The sequence below is a fragment of the Daphnia magna genome, linkage group LG4 (genome assembly GCF_020631705.1).
Source record: "Daphnia magna isolate NIES linkage group LG4, ASM2063170v1.1, whole genome shotgun sequence".
Lineage (NCBI taxonomy): Eukaryota > Metazoa > Arthropoda > Branchiopoda > Diplostraca > Daphniidae > Daphnia > Daphnia magna.
In genome coordinates this window covers 11,417,487-11,433,877 of record NC_059185.1, presented here as the reverse complement: position 1 = coordinate 11,433,877, position 16,391 = coordinate 11,417,487, and the positions used below count along the sequence as shown (strand labels likewise).

Genomic DNA, 16,391 nt, shown 5'->3' with positions numbered 1-16,391 from the left:
AAAATTCTACCACCAGGTGTCACTGTATTACATCATTACACGCGGCCGTCTGTTGGCTTAGTGAACGAAACGTTGACGGGCGTCGGCGTTTTTTTTCTCTCTTTTCCTTCCGAAGAGGGGGGGGGTAGGGAAGAAGGAGGTGGAATGGGGAGGTAGGGGTCTACCGTTTCGCCGTTTCACGACCGTAGTGGTGGTGAGGCAGCGTAAAGGATAGGGGGATTCTATAGAGCGTATAGCCCCGCCCACCTTCGCCTTCTTCCCTTTCCTTTTTTCCATTCCCCTACTTTTTTTTTTTTTTTGCCCTTGCGCTTATCAACGAAAACCCCGCCGCTTGTGTTTTGTTTTTGTTTTTTTTTTTGGTTTTCGTCTTTTCTCAATTTCTTTTTTCCCTCCCTGCCCCCTAAAATCGAAAAAAAAAAGAAAAAAACCACGGGATAAATGGATTTGTTATCATTTCGGTATCATCATGGACGAGACAACTTTTTTCTCTACGTGATACAAAATAGACGCAATTAAAGTAAATTTAACCCCCGAAATAAGTTTTCATTAAATCTTATTTTGTGATTTTTAAAACAAAGAATTTGCGATTTTTTTACTTTTAACGAGCAAAATGAAACAGTTAAAACTTAATTGCTAATAGATTCATCCATTCATTTGAGGGGGGGGGGTATCACGACGTGGTCGGCGTGAATGATTTAATTTTTTTTTTCTGTACTTCTTCTTTCAACGGCCGTACATAAATTTAGACCCAACAACACACAAACAAGTTATTATTTTATATTTATATATATTTTTTTAAATATATAACTGACATGCGTTCACCATCAAGAAGATCCCAGACAGGAGGACAAAAAGAAAAATAACCGGACCGGTGAAAAAAAAAAAAAGCAGTCGACCTTGAACGCCATGAAAATAGTAATAAAATAAAATCCATTTCTATTTTCTTTTTGTTTTGAAAGAAAGAATAAAAAAATAATTTTTTTTTTGTCGCACGTGGCAGGTTGGTGTGTTCCCATGACCGGATCATCTTCCTCCATTGTCCAATGTCCATAACATTTTTATTTTCTAAGAAAAAGATGGACGTCTAAGGTAAATAACAATAAAATGTTTCAATCGGTTACATCATCCAATCATGACTTTTATTTATCCTTTTTTATTTTTTATTGTTGATTTATTATCAACAGACAATTATTTGGCACACATTGACATTGACAAACAAAAATGGGTGGATTTATAATGAAAAGAAATCAAAACATGTGGAAGCGAGTGAAATCGAGAAAATGTTTACATTTGACTTTGAATCGATTCTTAAATGATTTAAAATATTATTAATAAATAATAGCACATGGTAGCGAGGGATGGGACAACAAAATACGTGTCGTGTTCATTTTCTTTTCTTTTTTCAAATAAAAGAAAAACCAATAGAAATTTATTATTATTTTCTTCTTCAACGGATTTCATCGAGGCAACAGGTGGCGCTAATCGATTCATTGGTTGGCGCCGATTGGTTGCTCGATTTCAAATGGTGGAATGACGTATGGCGGGCGGCTCTTTCTATTTCCGAATCGCTCAAATCTGGATGCGGATTGTTCTTGGTTGGCAATGTCTGCGATCTCGACCCGCCATTGGCCAACAATTCGCGCTCTTTTGAATTGCGCCATTTCATGCGTCGGTTTTGGAACCATATTTTCACCTACAATTCAAATGACACACACACACACAAAAACAAGAAAAAACAACAAAATTGAATTTTCGAATGACCATTGACCAACACAAAGTGAAAATCTTGCGAAATGGCAGGTTTTGTAAGCGAGTATGACACATTGACTTTGTCCGATGATGGGGCGCATACATGACCTACATACGTCATCTATAACGCACCTGTTCTTGTGTACAGTTACGGCGCAGTTCCCAGGGCATAAACGCAAACGTAAAAACAGCACATTCGGATTGCCAATTTTCATCCAGGCCATACCCTCCCTTCCCTTCTGTTTTTTTAATGGGCATGTCAATATTCATTCCTGTGTACATCCGCAAGCTGTTGCGCACTTGTTTTTTATTTAAGTGTGGTTGCCTATTTTCTGGTGAAACGTAAAAACAAAATTGAGTTCATCAAAATTTGCTGTTTTTTATTTTACCGAGTATAATTTTGAAAAAAAAAGAGGCAAATGCAGAGAAAGGGAAAATTTCCATTTCAAGGTGACCGACTTTCGCATGATCCACGCATAAATTATGCAGATAAAAAAAAAAGGGCAGAAATTCTGAAACTAATTGAATTGGATTTTTAATATTTCGCAATTGACGTTTCAGAACATGAAAAAAAAAAATAATCCGCTGACAGGACGCACACGTACGGTAAATAAGGCCTCGACATTTAAGTTACATTAACTAACTTCCTAGGGCTAGAAAAAAAATAAAAATAAAACCGTAATAATGGAGCGGTACCCGTACGTGTATGTGTCTCTTTACAATTTTCGATATCCAATCAACAGTCCGTAAAACCACAATAAAAAAAAATCCGATTGGGGAAGGCCATCATTCACTTCCCTACAGGTGTGACCGGCAGGTGGTAAAAGATAAGTAAATAAAAAAATAAATAAGGCCTATTTAAAATTGTGTTTTTTTTCTTTTTCTTTATGTGATTTTAATTTTTCTAAATCGATACACGACATTGTAAAAGATTCCGCCTCCTCAAAAAGTTGTCCCTGCCGCATTAATGAAGCACGAACGAGAGCTCCGAAAATGAGATTCCTCGCCTTGTATTCGAAATGCTGTCAAATAAAGTTGGCCTCGTCAGTAGCGACAGGAGCCATTATGCAAAACTTTGAAAAATAATCTTTAGTGGAAGAAAAAAAAAAAACGTTTTAATTAACGGGTGATAACTTGCCTATAGCCGACACATTTCACGAATAGTACAAGCCATCTGCAATTCGCGCCATTATTTTCGAAAGAAAAAGAATTTCCTTGTCATAAAAAAAAACAAAAAAAAACAAAAAAAAAAACGAATTTATTATTTCTATTAATATCCATTTAATTGCTTGCTACTGCGGGAAAAAGAGAAAGAGAAAGATTCTTTTTATGGATGAGATACTCCCACGGGTTTGGCGGCGTGTACTACAACCGTGTAGTAGTAACGTAGAGTGCCACTGGCTTCGGTTGCGCAACGCGAATACAACCCCCCAGTCACGGCCAAAATACAAAATAATAAAAAAAAAAAACCGCACTATTGGCTGCGCGAGCGTCCATATGCTGACATATGCTGCGGCCGTCTACGACCTTGAACGTTATTGCAAAGCGAGTGAACGCTGCGAAATGTCGTCACGATTTCAAGAGACTTTTTGCGTCTTTTCTATAGTCTCTCCCTCCTTTCTTGTTCTCTACAAGGTTGACGTCAATGGCCGGACGATCGACGGAGCAAAACTTGAAAGAAAAACAACACAGGGGGGGGGGGGGATAGCCTTCGGGCAGCTTTGCAACCTAGGTGACGCTAACCGACGCCACATGGCCAATCTAGTCAGCGTTTAGTGTCACGTCATTTTCGCCTTTTATTTTTGAGAGAGAAAGAGAGAAGGGGCTTTGTTTATTGCGTCTGTTCTTACTTTTTTTTTTTTTGCATCATCCGTCATTCACGAAGATGCAATCGGAGAAGAGAAATTGGATTCGATGACGACATGCGTCAATACACGTCTCGCTTGCCTTAGGGATTAACAAGAAAAAAGAAAAAACAAAACAAAAAAAGGCTCACGAAAACTTTTGTTGTTGATTAAACGGAGATCGTGCAAGTTTCAGGCGGGGGGGTTAGACGACGTCGGCGCCATCCGACGGCAGAAATGAAAACTGTTATCGCGATACAAATACAAATATTCTAGATTGTTTGTCTTTTAACATGTTCTTTCTCTTTTTTTGGAGGATGGGGAGGGGGAAGGGCGAAATATCTACCCCATCATCGTCACGTAGCCAACCCAATTGATGCGACATTGTCGTGCGTTCGTTTTTGTTTGATATGAACGAGGTTACGCACGAAAAATACAATAAAAAAACAAAACAAAATCGAGTCACGCGAAATGGCTGGCTTCTGTGTTTTTTTTTTTTTTTTTTTGTTCTCAACACAACAGACAGCAATTGTTTTATTTTAGCTACTGGCGATTGTATGCTCACCCCGTGAATAGGGGGGAATGAGGGGGGCAAGAAATAGTTGGAGGGAAACAATGGTGGGATATGTATATTATATTGCATGGCAGGTAAAAAAAAAAATAAAATAAGAGGGAGAAAAAAAAAGTTGTGCCGAGTAGCCAATTATTCGGTCACGAGAGTAAATAAAAATCTACCCCCCCCTTTTGTCTTTTTATTTTCGGTGTTCTACTGTGCATTGGGCAGGTTTCACTGTTCACGCCATCCACTCATTCCTTTTCCCCCCGTAAAGAATGGGGTGTGGGAGGATAGGGGGAGAACAACAATCGTGGAAAAAAATAAAAAATAAAAACAGAAATAACGCAGGAGGAAGGAGAAGAATTGCAGCGGATGTGCTAAGCTTTTGTCTTATTTCACAATATCGATAAAAGAAAAGTCTCGTTTTTTTTTCCTACTGTGATGCAACTTTTTTGCAAAAAAAAAAAAAAGTCACGTTTTTCCCTCGATATGATGAAATGATGACAGCTGCACGTTTGCACGATAAGTACCAGGAAAAAGGATTTGTCATCATTTGTTGCACGCTTTTCCTGTTTTAATACAATGAGGTTCTTATTTCGACCGCTAGGTGGCTCCACATAGCGGAAGACATTAATAAAACCGCATGAACACTTCAAATAAAAAGGGGATGCACATTTTTTTTTTTTTTACGAGCTTGTTAACTCATTACAATCATTTTTAAGCCCCTAGTTTTACAACCGAAACCTCTTTTCTTTTGTCGTCGCAAAGCTTTGTTATAAACCAACCGGAAAAAAAAAAATGGAACTAAATATATACCAAAGAGGATAAACGGACTGTGGCAAATAGACGATGACATTCATGGCTCATAAAAAATGAACAGAAAAAATCCTTTTCACACATTAAGAAAAGAAAAGAAAGAAAAAAAGAAAAAAACCAACACACACACCCAAAAAAAAAAAACCGACGCGGTCAATTTGCTGCGATCGTTTGAAAAGTCAATCGGCAACATATTGTTTACATCGTGATCATTTGCTAATCATTTGTGATAATTAATACCCAACACTCAATCAATCCACCAGCAAAAACAAAATAAATGTCAAGAGCAATCCAACAAAAAAACGTCAATAATCGCAATCGCTACATCGAATAAATCAATTGATGGACCCATTTCTAACAAGGACAAATCACGATGGGTTATACACACTTGTCATATCACGACACACACACACACACACACACATACGAAAATGTGTTTATTGTAATAAGAGATGGCGCGACTGCATGGGGCGGATCCAATCATCTTTCAAACTTTCACGAACAGGCGGCGCGTCGTTGCAACCATCAACGTCTCCATAGCCTCACCACCCCATAAGATCCCACCCACTCCGCCTACCGTCAACAGCCGCGCATATTTCGTTTTCCTCTTTTCGCAAAGTTCTCCTGCTGTGCTGTGATTGAACGATTTTTGTCCGCTTATTTTATATCCTTCCCTTTTCTCATTTTTTTTATTTTCCTTCTTGATTTTTTATACATCACCCAACGTACGTCAAAAGACCCTTCCCCATCTACAAAAAAATAAAAAAAGGTCGACTTGTCACAAGCAGAACTTGCCCGCCAGTGCATGTAGGAAAAGAAGGAAAGATCGAGTGAAGGATATTATTATTATTATTATGATGATGATGATGATTATTATTATTATTGCAGATGATGAGAAGGCCTTGTGCAAAAATGGAGGGGTTTTCTCGGAAACTCGTGCCTGTACGTCGAAGAAGAGGAGATAAAGAGGTTTTGGCCGTTTGCCGTATCTGTCCCCCCCTTCTCCTACCCCCACCCCCGAAACGTTTTATTCATTAGTTTCACTCCCGACAGTAGAGCAGCTTTACGGTATACAGAAAAGGATGGAAGAACACGGAGCAAAAGAACACATCTTCCGCACTGCCAAAAAAAGAGGTGACATCTGCTGGCGACAGCTGATGGCGATTATTATAAACCCGACCCTCCCTTCTCCTTTTCTCACTTGAAAAGAAATGAAATTGCTCTTCGATCCCTCCTACGACTCGTCTTCTTTTTTTTCTCTCTTTTGACATTCTTTCATATTCGTTTTTTTTTTAAATAATATCATCGTCGTCCAATCAGCCATTCATGCTTCGACATGTTTGGATAGGTTTCCCACCAATGATCGCATTGCCGCTACACACAAACAACAACAAACTATTCAAATTTTCAAACTAATGTCGTTTGAAAAACAACGTGTTAACTAACGATATCTTAATAGAGGCCCCCCTCCCCATTGGGGGGAATGAAATGATAAATAAATAACAAAAGCCAGCGCCCATTTTTATAGATTTTCTTTTTTTCACGCTTGATGGCGGCCAATAAAGTGGCGCAACGTGACGGGACGCCTTGCAGCACGGAGCGCGTCATCTCTATTGCCGTTGAAATTGTATGACCGCCAGACTGTTCGCTAGTGGATGGCGGGGTTGTGAGCCAAGCACAATGCCAACACAAAAACCCAATAATAAGATTTATATAATAATAGTAATAATAATAATAATAACAAATCAAATGTATATAAATGTGCCGCTGCCGCTACTACTCGGTAACAGCTTGAATTTTTTCCAGACGAATGCAACAGGGGCTTCCTATTCTTTTCATATCTCTGTTTCTCCCTCTTTTTGTGTGTGTGCATTTTTTTCAAAGAAAAGAAAAGAAAAAATTTTTAAAATCTAGTTTTGAAAGAAAACAAAAAATACATCGTCTGATTGCATTTCACGCTCGTTGTTAAGTAACCGATATCCGCCTGCATTTTTCTTTTTAATAATTAAAAAAAAAAAAAAGGTTGATCGCTAATTGGCTCCACACGACACGAAGCCTTGCGCACCTTTTCATTCTCCAAAGATTCTCAAATGAAAAGTTTAAAAATCCAAAAAAATCATTGTGAATAGTTAATGATTTTTCTTCTTCTTTTTCAGCACGACTAATAGGAAAAAAACTAAAAGGATTTGATGATGTTCTAAATACTCCCGATTCCGCACGCGACGTCATATAATAATAATAATAATAATAATAATAATAATAGAAGAAGGGGAGAAAATAAAAAAAAATAAAAACGAAGAGGCAGGCAACGGCTGTGCTGGCACCAGCTGGGCTAGACATCTATCCCCCCTCCCTCTTTCGGTCCGTCCGTCCCGGACTTGTGCCCTCCCCCTTTTTATATAGGCCGACGTCGTCAAAAGGCAAGAACGAACGCAAAAAAAAATAATAAAATAAAATAAAAAATCTTGACTCGCGCCACCCTCCCATCATCAAATCACGTCACCGGCAGCACCGCGATGTACCACCACCCCCTTTTTCTTCCCATATTATGTATGCAATATAATATATAAAGAGATAGATATATATATTAGAGTAATACACATCTAGGACATGGGCTGGAGAAAAAGAAAAACCTTCAACGCTCTTAACACACACACACACACACACACACACAGAGAGAGTGGGGTGTTGGGCCTTCAAAAGAAGACTAGAGATGAGGGGAGAAACGGGCCGTGGCTTTTAATCACGAAATGTGAAGGAGCTTTTGTCCATTGTCGGAAATTTAACGGCTGGACAATGAATGTCAAAAAAAAAAAAAAGGATAAAACGCTGGGCCGTGTGTGTAGGTTTGAATGCAAAGCGGGACTAGCCCAATCAAGTCGAATGAAAAGAGACGGGCGGAAACAGAAAAAGGACGGCCTACCTGAGAATCCTTGAGGCCCAATTTCTCGGCCAGTTTTTTGCGTTCCGGCTTGGAAATGTATTTCTGAATTTGGAAACGGCGTTCCAGGCCGCGGCGTTGCAATTCGGAAAACACTGCTCCGTCTCATCATTCCTGCCAAATAAACAAATCAAATTCAAATCCAATTCAATTCAGAAAATGAAACAAAAAACAAATTCAATTTACCTCGACGGGCTCTCGGCCGGTTGGCCGAGTTGTTAGCTGGACCAGCACCGCTAGTGCTGGACGAGGCGGCCGCAGCCAAGTTGATGACATTGAAATTGTAGTACGGCGATGATTGATTCAATCCCGACGTCGGTGGAGGATGTTGCTGGACCATCGACGGATTGTAGACGGAATTGGCCATTTGATTGGTAACACAAGCGGCCGCTGCGGCGGCCGCTTGGAGCCACGGATACGTCGACGACGAACCCGCCAAATTCGACGTGTGTTGACGGGCAGAAATATCCGCATTTAATCCGGCCCTGATTTCTCCCGCAAGTCGATCTGTTCCAAACAATCACATCCATCCAATTTTTTATTTTTATATACAGAATAATAATAAACTTAAGTTACACAAGTAACCCAATCCGCTCCCTTTTTCTTTTTAATGGTAGACACACAGAGGACAATTGCGGTTAAGTGGCAATTTACAGACACACACACACAAATCTTTATATCCCTAAGTACACACAGTCCATTTTGTAACGTGTTTGCTCTTCTAACCCCCCCACTGGGGAAGAGGAAGAAGAAAAAAATCGGATGATACTATGACAAGAATGGCCATTTTTCCACTAGTAACTGTATACATATGTATACACACTCACTAGTAGACATATATAATAAGCCTAATAAACTCTCTGTGTGTGTGTGTGTCTATTCCCCCAACCCCATTCTTTTTTTTTCCAGTCAAAACCAAACATTTTTTACTCTCCCCTGTCTGTTTGTTCAGCAGTTTCAGATTTCCCGCTGCTTTCCCGAGAGCCAACCGCCCCCCCCCCCACACACGTCTATTTATCTTGTGTTAACCTCAAACAAATCAATCAGCCACAGACGGTGGATAAATGATTGTTAACCGATTAGCAAATAGTTACGTGCCTATTCCGTAGCAAATAAATAAAAATAAATAAAAAGGACTACGATTTGTTTTTAATGATTTCATAAAAAAGACAGGAGCTCTGCCCCGCGGCGAAACGATCACAAATGAGCTCATTAAAAAAAGAGATGCGACTTGTATGATGAAAATAGATTTGCCCATCGTTGATTGTAACGAAGAAAGAAGTGACATAACTTGAGACGAGAGAAATGGAAGAAAAAGTTGTTTCAAGTTGTTCTATGGCAACGAATATGATAACCCTCGTTGCTAAACGAATTGATGAGCTCATTAAGAATTTAAAAAAAAAAAGGGAAAAGAAAAGAGGGTAAAAGTTTGATCGAATCGACACAGAGCGAACGAGCACTTCCGTTTTTCTTTTTAGAAATAATTGAATTCAACAAACATTAAGATTTAATTACCTGAAAAATTCGGCTTATTGGCCGTTTGCTGCTGGATGAGCGGATGGAAATAGGAGTGCAGATGATAGACGGGATGAAACGAGACATTTTTAGACGTGTCGCTGTGCTCGCTAAGCAAAGACGACGCGTGATGAACGTCAGGCTGAACCGCTTTCAATTGCTGGGCAAACTCTTCCGGCCGGACGGGAGACGACCTAGTAGCGTCTTGCGGTGATTGAGGTTCGTGATGAATGTCCAATCCCAAAATAGCGCTGACACCGAATTTCAAATAAGGTTTGATGATTGCCGTTTCATGACGGCCATCGGATGATCCCACCGTCGGTTCGCACTTAACGGAATCTTCAGCGTTCAACTGTTCCGCATCCTCTTTCACGTCCAACATGATACCGACGCACACGAACGATTCTCTAGATTTTTTTGGAGGGGGTGGTTGTTTCGTCCACGTTTTAATCTAAAATCGAAATTGTTCGAACGGCGGGAAAGTTTGAAAATGCCACACTACTAAAAAAAAAAGAATCACAGTTTAAACAAAGATTCCAATAAACACATTTGACACTGGTCCAATATTACATGTGTGTGCTAACCTTCCTGGATAAGATCTAGGCTCGGTCGAGTCTATATCTATCAACTATATATCTATCATAAAAGTTGGGGAGAAGCGAAAAGAAAAGAAAAAAAAATATGAAAACGAAAAAAGAAAAAAAAAATGTATAAAAAGGTGGGTTGGGGTGGCGAAGGAGAGTGATTTGTTATTCAAGAGAAGAAAAAGGAGGAGCTCCTGTGCAGCATCCGGAGCAGAAGCTGTGAGGGCGGAGCTTCCTATATTGTACACACACACACACACACTCACTTACTGAGAAAAGGGTAGCGGGGTGGGGGAACGTTCCGTAAACGAATAAAACACAGTCCAAGTGAGCAAGCACAGCCGGTAGGTATATGGACATTAATAGGCAAATCGTTCTCTCTTGTGTCTGTCGCCTGTAATAGAATTAAAATAAATAAATAAAACGAGAGATTATCATTTTTAAAAAAATTAAATGTTTAGATGTACCTTTTGAAAGCCCCAAAATGTTCCATTTCGTTGAAGAATTGCTGCAATTGTCTGGAATTTTAAAAAACAAAAAAAAAAAACGTTAAATCAAAAGTTAAATTTGAAATTAAATACATACCCCAAATTTGAAACGTAGAAAATGTCAACATTTTCCAATGTAATTTTAATAGTATATTGGCACCGAATCATGTTTACGTTTGTTAAGACACTTTTATCGTTTATCGAGTCCAAATGATCAGGGGGGGAGGGGTGGAATTGAGAGCAAGAAAAAATCATTAACGCGTCGATGGTCTTGAAAACGGCGCGTTTTTCACCAAGAAAAATGCAATTAGGAAATTTAATAACAAAAAAAAAAGGGCATCGTATCGAAACCAAATAAAGGGAAGAACGGAGGGAATGTTTATGCGAGGTGTCGACTCGATTGAAATACGATAATAATCAAGAAAAAATAGTTTGTAGACTTACATAAGAAGGCAGCGAATTTTTTTTTTTTTTTAAAGATATACTTAGCAACAAAAAGAGTTAAAACAGATTTCACTGTATGCCGGTCGTTCAGCGGTGGGCTATTCAGGAATGGCTGGAACAATTCAGACTACCAATCCGAATCTGCATAAAGATGAAAGAGAATCATTTAATCAAATAGACGTTTAAAAAAAAAACAACTCGTAAATCAAAAGGCATTAGGATCGACCCCCCTCTTGGAATTGCGGTAGCAAAGGGCACACTGTGTACACACACTGGGCGCATCTGCAGTATCTCCCACTGGCCCCCTTTCTTTTTTTTTCATTGTGCGTATAGACAAAAGCCTATTTCACGCGTTCAAATCTCTTCTCTCTTTATACAGTCGAAACATAAAGGAGCCATTTTTTTTTTTTACGACGACAAATCAAAAACGCCAAAAAGGGGACATCCCTTCTGGAACGTTAGACCGCAGAGTTAAACAAATCAAACAATAACGGATGAAAAAAAAATAAATAAATAAATGACGACCGACACGCGCTTTGCTGTTCCTAAAGGTCTGTTACACGCTCTGTCATTTTGTTGTTGGTCCATAAAATAAATATTATAAAAAACATACACAAGAAAAAAATGATGATTTTTATGTAATATAAAAAAATATTATACTGAAATGTTTGGGCAATATTAGCTGCAACAAGAGGATTAGCCTTTTTTTTTGATAGCCCCCCTATCTCGAAATGTATTTTTCTTTTTTGCCTCGGTTTGACTGGAAATCAAAAGTTGGGCGTGTCCGTGCCACACGAGCTGTGAAAATTTGGATCGAAAAAAAAAAAAGTGTCGAAAACACCCTTTTCTCCCTCAAAAAAAGAAGAAGAATGGTGAGGGGTGTGAGGGTGGTAACGGTTGGGAAAATGCCATTATTTCCAATTTTTTCAGCCCTCGTATGCTAATAACAACAATAACAATCCTAGGGAAAAAAAAACAGCGTTTTCTACAAAAAAATGCTGTTTTTTGGGTGTACATTTTTTTTTTCTAACGAAGGGCGGGATTATTCTATGGGATAGAAAAATTCTAATAAAATAGTACCCCTGTCGAACGGGGTACGAAAAGGGGCACATAACACGTTGGCTATTCTAGACATGTGGCCGCTAACAAGTCCAACTAAATGGCTTACATTTAATCAAAGAACTTGAAATCAAACTGAGAAAAGAATCAAAACTTGGTGCCAGTGAAGAAAAGAAATCTTGTCAAACGGGCCCCATAAAAAGTTTGTTAATCGGTTGTCAACGCCATCTCGCGGCAATATTCTAATTACACCCCAAATTCCAGATAAACCGGGCAACTTGAAAATGACAACAAAAAGGCCAACCAAACCGTGAGAAATGTTGTTTCTAAGCAACTAATGAACATTAAAAAATTAAAACAAAGAAAGTATTCGAGAACAAAAAAAAAATGAGGGGGAATAACGCGACGCGCGTCCAAGCATACACACGCACACTTTGATACGCGTCACGACGTCGAGACGATCCAGGTCGCTGCCCTTCAGCGCCGTCACCCTTTCATTTCATCATAATCAAGGTACAAATAAAAAAGAGAAAAAAAAATCTACAAAAATTGAAAGCCGCGAAATTCAGAGCAGTGATGCGAAAGAGGAAAGGACGATAATGCGCACGCAGAGAATTAAAATTTTAAAAAATGTTGCTGTTGAGAAATTCAATATTAACGGCACGATACGAAATCTCTAATTCCACGTCTCTCCATTATGGTGCCAAATATGATATCGGATATGTCATTCATCTATCTCTTGGAATAAAAATTTGAGCGCAAAAAAAAAAAGGCACACGCACTGCGACTCAAAAGCGAAACGGCCTACATTCTATGCAATTTCTTTTGTTCTCTGAACGCCCTACTTGAACATCAGTTTGAAAATGAATTTACCTGCACGTCCGTAGCCCTTTCTCTCTCAGCAAAACAAAAGCTATTCAGACATTTGCAAGACTCCAGCTCCTAATCCGAATCCGTAGCCTTTAGGTCCAAATTGTTTTCCATAACAGCCTAGAAATATTAAAAAAAAAAAAGGAATTATTTAACAAATCAAAATCTAAATGGAATAAGAATCCAAGTGAAAAAAATTACTTTTGCAATAGATTTCGCCTTCACGTTCACACAATGACGTCGATTCGAGTCGTTTGTTGCATGACAAACAGGTAAAGCAACTCTTGTGCCAACACGAACCTCCGCCCATCATTTTTTCGGCCATAAAAACCACTTTGCCTGTAACCGAAACGACGACGGAAGATCACGATTATATCCTTTTCAAACCAACTCGTCTCATCATAAAATGTTTTTTTACCGCATCGACGACAGTCAATCTTGGATCCGAATTTGCTGTAACCATTTCCGTTGGTCTGTCGTACACTTGTCCCTCCGTTAGCTAAAAGTGGGGCCACATGAGCCTGTGCCAATTGAGGTATATTCGATGTTGGGGGGCCGTTCTGAAACACACACACAAAGATATTCATTAGCGATTCGTCATATTTTTTCGAGTGGATGATTCACCACAGGAAAATATTTAAACAAAAATTTTCTTAAAAAAAAAGGCAAAGAATTTTTAAAAGGGAAAAAAGAAGTAATGTAAATATTGGTACAATGTATCCGGTTCCGTCATCCATGCTTAGCACTCCAGCCCCGCCGCCGCCGTAACCGTAACCTTTGGGTCCGAATTTTTTGCCGTAACACGATCTGCAAAATAGCTCATCGTCGTGCTCGGTCGCATTCGTGCTGTCCAACATCTTTTTGCAGTTGGCTGCATGTTTGTCGTCGTCGAATGTTGTCACATGGAACGAAAACAAGAGAAACCGTTAACAAAATATTTTAGAAAATAAATAAAAAAAAGTTAAACAACAAAACACAAGAAAAACGTGTTTTGTTTTTACCGCAAGCAAAGCACATCTTGTGGAACGATTTGCCCAGAGCCATCTTCTCTTCGGCAAAGTAAACATTCTTTTGGCAACGAGGGCAAATTCCGGGCATTTTCCTCGTTTTTATTTTTCGTTCAATCTAAAAAAAAACAAACGTCTTTCTGTAATGTCTTTAAAATGATGGCCGTCTCTCGCACATTGATGTTTACGAATGCAGCAAATTCCTAAATGAAAACAGTTAGGGGGGGAAAAAAAAAGGAAAAATGTTAGGAGATTCAAAGATGAGTACATCAGTCATTTTTCGTTTCAAACTCTCCATGATGACGATAAACATTCGTCCATATTTAATAGACACATCCGGTAGTGATGGCGTTCCAAACATTTCACAGTCTAGTTAACAATAATAAAAATCACATACACACTGAGAAAAACAGCCTCGCCTTTTCCTTTTCTTTCCATTCAGGACAGGAACCAAAAACACAACATCCTTCGACTAAAAAAGAACACAATGAGTTGATTGTCTTTTCCCCCAAGAAATTTGTTGGGGCTACATGAGAGACAGAGAGAAAAAGACTCCATCAAACATCGGCTCACGAACGCTATTTCAGGTGAAGGTAACCGGTAATGAGATCAAACAGCGTGACCCGAGATTTCCCGTCACGACATTCAATTGGATTATAGAGACGACAGTATTGCACAACAGTAAGGCGCACGACATACACAGTTCCTTTCTCCTTGAAATTTTGTTATTTTTCTAACCGAGCTAACGACATGCGGTGTGTCGTACTCAATTATGAAAACAGAACACGACATCAGTGGTTTACCGTTTTTGTCTCACACACTTGAAGTGCAGTGTCGATTCTAGCAGACAGTAAGTTCCTTTTTTTTTTGTCACGTGACCAAAATACAACACGAGATGATCAAGTCCAGACACACGTTTTCAAACGTTTTCATAATTTCAAGTTCGACATTGTTAAAAAAAAAAAACGAAAGATTTATCTCGTAAGAATTTGTTCTTTACCGTACACCTACCAAAAGTTGAGAAAAAGAACTGGAAAAATCGATAGCAGACGACCACTTGTTTGCGCGCCAATGGAATTCTCATACCCTCAGCGAAAAGAATTTAGCCCCCCTCTTTTCTCCCCCCTCCACGATGTCTTCAATCGTCCATCAAAATCACCATCAAAATTGTCTTAGTACCGTACCTTTTCCTTTTTTCTGCGTATAGATGCAAAACGGCGTGCAATGTCGAGTGACGGTAACGGTAGTGTGCTGTCGTCTTTCCGAAAACAAAATAACAGAGTCACGAGTTGTTCGTTTCGCTTCACTCGAATGTTTGTGCCTCTCGACGACGACCTGCTGTACAAAAGTAAAAACCATGCGGCCGAGTTGATACAGGATAGGATAGTAAAGGGAGGGAGAGGGACCCTCAGGGCCATCTGTAACAGCGCCGCCCTGGTGGAATCTCTTAACAAGAATTTGAAACTGTGACGAAAAGAAAAAACCTCTCAACTGAGACGATATGAATATTGTTTGGAATCGACACGAAAAACTAGTCGAGAGTAAGAAAAAACAAAAAAAAATATACATATATAGTCGGTAACAAAAAAGAAGAATTACGATTCGACGATAGCGTGATGTGCATCTTGCACGGCATTGTTTAGCAGACAACACAACGGTTCCGTCATCTTGCAATCGACGTGTGTGCGTGTCGAATGGAGATCTGAAATGCGATACGGCCATTTTTTCTTCGTCTTCTTCTTCTTCTTTTTAACCGGTCGTTGTCTAGTCTTCCACCCTAACTCATTCCTCGTGTAATGGAACGCTGTTGAGAGAGGGGAGGAACGAAATGATACGGCAAAGGTGTGTGACGTCACACAGTGCCCTCTCTCAGGTCGTCGTTTTACACCGTTGAAATCCGATAAAGTCTCGAGTATGAAAATACACTGTCGCCGATGAGCCTTGTCCGCAGCGTGTTCATACTTTCGTGTAACGTCCACCCATGTTCGCCTCTTTTTTATGTTTCAAGTCTCTTCCTCCTAAAGCTTCTTTCAATCAATACATTTGCATACCGCGTCATCGTGTGATACACGGTTTTTTATTTTCTCGGCTTTGAATATGGAATGTTTCTGTATTGGATTTCGGTAATGTAATTAAACACAGAGAATGAAAAAGAAGAAGAAAGGCTGTGACGTTCATGTTTTTTTTTTTTTGCTGAAAACAAACACAATATGTCAATGAAGTTCACATTTCGGATACAAGATGGCGTTTAGACAACCATCAGTCAAGAAAAGTAGGTAAACAGTTAATCTGCCATTGTTGCAGGCACGAAGATATTTGACTTGACGAACCGGGGATAAAGCCAATGATCAAAACGACATACCTAGTGTCTAGATGATTCAACCTTTTTCTTTAAGAAAACATTTTCTTAAAACAAGAGAATCCCGTCGGCCAAAACGGGATTTATCTAGACTGGACGGCTAAAGGAGGAGAGCCGTCTAGCCGCCAAATGGAGCTTCCACTTTTTGTTGTTATCATC

General features: G+C 39.3%; 2 protein-coding genes and 1 long non-coding RNA gene across 6 annotated transcripts; 1 reads left to right on the top strand and 2 right to left on the bottom strand.

The window, feature by feature from the left end:
• Nucleotides 1-98: 98 nt before the first annotated feature.
• On the top strand, nucleotides 99-1,285 carry LOC116920045. The gene is made up of 3 exons (XR_004392159.2): nucleotides 99-915; nucleotides 1,001-1,089; nucleotides 1,185-1,285. It is a non-coding gene; the product is annotated as an uncharacterized LOC116920045 (long non-coding RNA).
• On the bottom strand, nucleotides 1,118-10,811 carry LOC116920036. Its single transcript, XM_045172417.1, has 7 exons — nucleotides 10,591-10,811; nucleotides 10,473-10,523; nucleotides 10,276-10,399; nucleotides 9,422-9,872; nucleotides 8,093-8,413; nucleotides 7,889-8,020; nucleotides 1,118-1,693 (listed from the first exon to the last, which is right to left on the bottom strand). Exons 1-7 carry the CDS (start codon nucleotides 10,746-10,748, stop codon nucleotides 1,488-1,490), a joined length of 1,443 nt encoding a protein of 480 aa, XP_045028352.1. The 5' UTR covers nucleotides 10,749-10,811; the 3' UTR covers nucleotides 1,118-1,487.
• Nucleotides 10,812-10,969: 158 nt separating this feature from the next.
• On the bottom strand, nucleotides 10,970-15,610 carry LOC116920039 (cysteine and glycine-rich protein 1). 4 transcript variants are annotated; one of them, XM_032926094.2, is made up of 8 exons: nucleotides 15,058-15,306; nucleotides 14,050-14,076; nucleotides 13,868-13,991; nucleotides 13,580-13,737; nucleotides 13,285-13,426; nucleotides 13,068-13,205; nucleotides 12,870-12,986; nucleotides 10,970-11,078 (listed from the first exon to the last, which is right to left on the bottom strand). In XM_032926094.2, the coding sequence occupies exons 1-7, from the start codon at nucleotides 15,289-15,291 to the stop codon at nucleotides 12,910-12,912; spliced, it is 900 nt and encodes a 299-aa protein (XP_032781985.2). In that variant the 5' UTR covers nucleotides 15,292-15,306; the 3' UTR covers nucleotides 10,970-11,078; nucleotides 12,870-12,909. The 4 variants fall into 4 exon arrangements, with proteins under 4 accessions (XP_032781985.2, XP_032781987.2, XP_045028355.1 ...); XM_032926096.2 differs by lacking the exons at nucleotides 14,050-14,076; nucleotides 15,058-15,306 and adding an exon at nucleotides 15,473-15,610; XM_045172420.1 differs by lacking the exon at nucleotides 14,050-14,076 and having other exon boundaries at nucleotides 15,058-15,242.
• Nucleotides 15,611-16,391: the final 781 nt, after the last annotated feature.